This window comes from Populus euphratica, unplaced genomic scaffold (assembly GCF_000495115.2).
Source record: "Populus euphratica unplaced genomic scaffold, PopEup_1.0 scaffold170.1, whole genome shotgun sequence".
Lineage (NCBI taxonomy): Eukaryota > Viridiplantae > Streptophyta > Magnoliopsida > Malpighiales > Salicaceae > Populus > Populus euphratica.
In genome coordinates, this window is record NW_011500051.1 from 4603 (window position 1) to 10505 (window position 5903).

The following is a 5903-nucleotide window of genomic DNA, read 5'->3' on the forward strand; positions in this document are numbered from 1 at the left end:
TTTTAAAAAAAAGAGAGAGAGAGGTAAATTAATTTCTAACGTAAAATTTTAATTCATGTAATTATATTGAAAAGAAAAAACTAACTACCTAGTAATGAGATTAATGCTAGGTAATGAGGAAAGGAAATAGCTTTAATGGAACTAGTGCTTGATAATGAGCGAAGAAATTAGCTTTCCAGTAATACGAGTAGTGTTCTGTAATAAGTGAAGGAATTAGCTTTCCGATAGTAGAACTAATGCTCGGTAATGAGCAAAAGAACTACCTTCTTGGTAATAAGATTAATGCTTGGTAATAAGCTAATGAACTAGCTTTCCGGTAAGGAGACTAATGTTCAATAATGAGCTAAGAAATTAGTTTTTCAATAATGGGACTAATGCTATATAATGAGGGAAGGAATTAGCTTTCCAATAATGAAACTAATGCTTAATAATAAGCAAAAGAACTAACTTTCCAGTGATGGAATTAATGCTCAGTAATGAACAAAGAATTAGTTTCCTAATAATGGGACTAATGCTTGGTAATGAGCAAAAAATCTAGCATTCTTAATAGTACGGCAAGTACTCATTTATGAGCTAATGAATTAGCTTTCTAGTGAAGAGAGTAGTGCCTGGAAAATAGGCAGGGAGACTTAATTGTTTGGTGATAGGTTATCTCTTGAATATGAATGATGAAAATAAATACCCGAATGGATGAACAAATTTTCTGAAAGGGGTCAATAATTCAAAGTTGAAGGTGACTTTAACTCATATTATTTAATTAAGATTAAATTAGTTTGCAAAAGAAATTATTGATATGGATATAATATAGTTGAAATGAAAAGTAAAATTTTAAGGTTGTTTCTTTTGTTTAATTTTATTTATTAAGGAACTTCACCCTATTTTATTTTGAATTAATTTCAAGTACTTCACATCAATGAACAGATGAATAGATAATTTTATGATTTTTTTTTGTTAAATTTAATGATTATGTAATCCTGTATTTTTTTTTGTAATGTTTATTTGGCATGTAAAGAATGAGAATTCCCTTTTGTCTACTAAACTATTTAAATTAGAATATGTTAATAAAATTTTGTGAATTATAGCTCTTTGTTGTTATAGAATTATGATTGTATACAAATGACTCATAATGTTTAATGATAATTAGTATATTTGTTTATATATTTATATGATGAGTAAACTATTATTATAGATGTGCTGGAATATCAAATTAAAAGTTAATATAATTCATTTAATATGAGAATGTCCATGATGATTGGACGAAGTTCAAGTTTCATTTTGATGATTGTTGATTTAAGAATAGATTAATTTACTTATAGTTGCAATTGCATATAAAAAAATTCACCAAAGAAATGGATTAATCATAAGGAAATGAGATTTAAATGGTGTGTGAAAATTAGGGTTGTTACAAATAGTTTGATTCTACTATATTATTCAATAGTTTTACCTATATTTACTTAGTATTTTGCCCTTATTTTATATATATAATGCATTGATAATCTTTATTTTATATTTTAAAAACACTTTTGGATGTAAAATTTGAAAAAGAGTAAATTGAAGATAAAATTTAGACTATGTTCTAACATGTGTCGAATATTAATAAATTTGACTTTTGATAACATCTATATCTTTCTATACATATATGAAAAGAAAGAAAAAAACAAGAAAAGGTATGGAAATCACAGCTTTTAAAAATAAATATCACATTCTGTTAGATTTGACTTCAGTCATTCCAACTTAAATATCTTAGATTAAAGAAGTTCATTTAATGTAAACTTAATTGTTTTGGATTCCTGACTTAAATACCTATCAACCTACCAAATTTCAATAAATAGATATGTTGTTTTTAAAACAACTCATAAATTCTGCCAGCAAATAAGTTTTAAGAAAAAACAAATCTAATTTACTTCTAAGTCATCCAAACTGACATGTAAATTGTTTCTTTATATGGAAAAAGTCTTTAATTGGACAAGTTAACTTCTCTAAGTCCAAAGTCAAAGTTTAAGGATTTTATGCAAGAATTTTTTTTTTTTATTTTAGAAAAATAGTTATTGTACTACTTAAATATAAATTATTTATTTTGAAAAATAATTTTTTTTTAAGGATACAAATGAATTGAAGGGATGTGAAGATTAGGGTTTCCTATCAAATAAAAAGAAAGAAAATGTGGTGGCTAAAAAGAAAAAGAAAACTCCACCCTTTTCTCCTAAACACGAAATTATATTCTCATTTGTTCTCTTTATTAGCTTTTTGATAGACATGCAAGGTTAAGTTATTTATCTTGGTTAAAAGGATACAAAAACCTTTAAATTTTAAAAATTATAAAATATATTCTATCTTTTCCTTTCAGATTATATGTTGAATATGAATGTTTTTCTATGTTTATTTTTTATAATTGTTTAGTTTGATTGTTAGAGTAGATTTTAAAAATTATTTTGATGTATTTTTAAGTAAAAACTACTATTGAAAAACAACCATAACAAAACATTTTATACATATTTTTTCCTACATATAAATCTCAATAAAAAATTTTACCAAACACTTATCTAAATCTAACTAATCACACCTAATTATATTTTTTTTAAATTTATTTTTTAAAACTACAATCATAAAAACTAAAATTACCTAAAAACAAATACACTCTAAAAATATAAACTAAAAAAAAAACACCACACTTATCCCATCAAAAAAAAAAATCTCCAACGAAAATCTAATTAGTGGGCTTTGGTGTTTAAATATTTTGGGCTCAGGGCTGACCTCTTTCTAAATTCCCTTCTTTTGAGTCGGGCTGACAGCACTCGAATACATAGACGGTCGTCTCCGGCTAAAAGAGGTAACGAATTGAAAGTGGTGAATTGCTAACCGGAGAGGTAAGTCTTCTCTGGATTTGATTTACTTGATTTTATTTTCAATTCCCAAATGACCGAAAACCTTATTCTTGTTTTGTTTATTTTCAAAAAATTGCTTTGATCTATCTGCTGTGAAGACTCAAGAGAGTGGGATTGAGGTCAAGATGGCCTATGAAATAAATGAGCAAAAGAGTGAGTACTCCTTTTCTACTTAATAAGAATTTTCTCTCGCAGTTCACAGAGTATTGTTCTCGAGAAATAAAATTCAGCTACTGTTTTGCAGAAATTGGATTGGGTCTCATTGGCTTTGGCATCTTTTTTACCTTTCTTGGTGCGCTTCTCTTCTTTGATAGAGGTTTGCTTGCCCTTGGGAATGTAAGGCTGTTTTTTTTTCTCTTCTTTCTTAAAGATTTTACTTTTGACAGAGATTTTCTAAATTTCTTGCTTTAATCTTGTTCTGTCTGTCTGTCATCAGATATTTTGGTTATCTGGGGTAGCCATTTTGCTTGGTTGGCGTTCTACCTGGAAGCTCTTTACTAACAGAGCAAATTATAAGGTATCGATCAAATAGGACATCTTTTTTATTGTTTTTCTTGCTTACTGCAAACACATGATATCTTATAACTTTGTTTTACGGACTTCCCTTGCTTAAAGTAAGTGGAAAAGTTTATGCGTCTTTGCAATCTAGCAAATATCTGACATGCTTGCTTGATTCTCATGGCTAAGGAAAATCCTTAAAGCTGCATTGCGACCCGCTGTTAAGTAATATGCTCTACAGGATTGATGCGAGTTAACCTTTTGTTTTGTCTATCTTGCATTCACTTTCATGGCCAAGGAACATTCTTAAAGCTGAGTTGCTGCCCACGTTTAATGTCCTCTACTAGATTAATGTGAAAGGCCTTTTGTTTTCTCTATCTTGCATTCATGGGCAAGACATTGATGTTTTCCTTTCAAGTGCTATGAATCCTAGCATCCCTCTTCTGTGTAGTTTACTCTAGGGGGTTTTAACATTCATTGAGAAAGGGAATGTTGGAGTTTGAAATGATTCATCCTGAAAACTGAAACTTTACTGTTTGATATCTAAAAGATTTGCATCTTTTCTTGGTGCAATACTCTGTTGAAATTCATTTCCATTTTTTTTATTCATCTGCCAATCATGTTTTTGCCAAAACGTTATCAAGTGCTCCTGAGTCTGGATTAACCCCCGTTCTTCCAATAACGACATGGAAATGTGCATCATATAAAACTTGGTAGTGAATTCTAGATTGGTACTGATTACTCTAAATTTGAGGAGATATATCCATGCGTAAGAAATCAGAATTATACCATTTAAGGATAGACGGAATTTGAAATGCATATAGATTTTATTTTAAAGTGTTCTTTCTTCTGCAGGGTTCTGTTTGTTTTCTCCTGGGGCTCTTTTTCATATTTGTTCGGTGGCCAGTAGTTGGAATTATCTTTGAAATATATAGTTGCGTTGCTCTATTTGGGTTAGTTTCTTATCTTTATCATAAGCTCTGAACTTTACTATTTCTGTTTTCTTTGGCTGAACTATTGCATTGCTGTTTTCTCCTCCAGTGGCTTTTGGCCTTCTGTCAAGGTGTTCCTCTATCAGATTCCTGTTGTTGGATGGATTATACAGTATCCTATAACGGTGAGTTCTTTTGATGCCTATTCAACCTTCAGGTTACCTTTGCAGCCTTTTGCTTTTGCAACGGATGACTTTTCCCAGTGCAATTTTTGCTTGCATGAAATGCGTTCTTGTTACCTGATCAAATTTATTTGTGGATGTATGTGACATCAACTATAGATTATTTTAACAGTCCTTTTTCTTGGAGGATTAAATTACACAGTTTACTGAAATTCTATACATAATGCGATTCCTGCTTCTGAAATTTTCCTGAAGTATTTGGCAATGCATATACACCTCATCAATAGTTTGTTATGTGACTATGGGGACTTCTATTGCATATTGATGGCAGCCTATTACATTCGTAGCTGTGAAAAGATTTTCCATGATCTTCTTTTCAGAGGGTTGAGTGCTGACTGAAAACCATTTCAGAGTTAAGTTTCCCAAGTATTTGCACTCTAGTCCTTGTGTTTTGGGAGAAAATATGAAAATAATCTTTTCAATCAAACTTTTTTCCTTGTGGTATTTGAACTTCGTTTCACCCTGATATATCTTTATTAGACTTGGAAGAAACTTACTTATCAGTTATCCTTTATCGTGAGACCAGGGCATTCTTCTACAACTGACCAATATATACATTAATGCAATTACTGCAGCTTCTTGATCACTTGAGAAGGGGCTCTGCTTGAAACGCTTGTTGAGATCTGACCTGTTATCCAAGCATGCGGCGACTATGTTTCTCCTTCATTGTTATTTCAAGAGGTAACTAGAGAGAGTAGTTTCAAAAGTTTAGCAAATAGCAATTCATCACTGCATGAAAGAGAGAACCATTTGGACAGGTGCCATAAGTTTTTCAAAGACTTAATTTGTCATACGGGTTTGGTTTCTGGTTAGTTGACCCATTGTTTCGGGACGGTGCAGTGGTGTTCTGCAAATAAAATGATTTTCTAACAAGTATAGTTGTACAGTTTCCGTCAAGTAAACAACACTCACCAAAAACAACAAATATCATTTTTATTTTCTTATTTTATATTGGATGCTTTTGGGTTTGGTGATGTACATTTGCTTAATGTCTTTAAGCCACGGCTAGTCTCTGATATTCTATGTGCCTTTGAAGATAACCCCAGCTGTGGTTTTGCACACTATTCAAGCGGGGAGAGGAAGTGATAGCTCCCTTCCATGGCTGCATGCCATTATGCTTACCCAACTTTTTGCATCCGATTTCTTTATGGCAACACCACTATGGCCGGGCAGCTGGTATTGGAGTCAAACATAAAAACTTAAGAATTAAACACTTTCATGACTTCCCACACTCAACTTCATTGTGCTTAGATTTAACGAGCAAAGTCTCTAGCAGGTCATGCACGAAAAGGGTGGGTCTTGAAAGTTTTCGTTGGTTTTTTTTTTTTTTTTAATTTTCATCCTCA

General features: G+C 31.2%; 1 protein-coding gene across 1 annotated transcript; it reads left to right on the forward strand.

Moving 5' to 3' along the window:
• Positions 1-2775: 2775 nt before the first annotated feature.
• Positions 2776-5506, forward strand: LOC105107670 (Got1/Sft2-like vescicle transport protein family). Its single transcript, XM_011001681.1, has 7 exons — positions 2776-2867; positions 2984-3038; positions 3130-3221; positions 3322-3402; positions 4239-4336; positions 4425-4500; positions 5133-5506. Exons 2-7 carry the CDS (start codon positions 3011-3013, stop codon positions 5163-5165), a joined length of 408 nt encoding a protein of 135 aa, XP_010999983.1. The 5' UTR covers positions 2776-2867; positions 2984-3010; the 3' UTR covers positions 5166-5506.
• Positions 5507-5903: the final 397 nt, after the last annotated feature.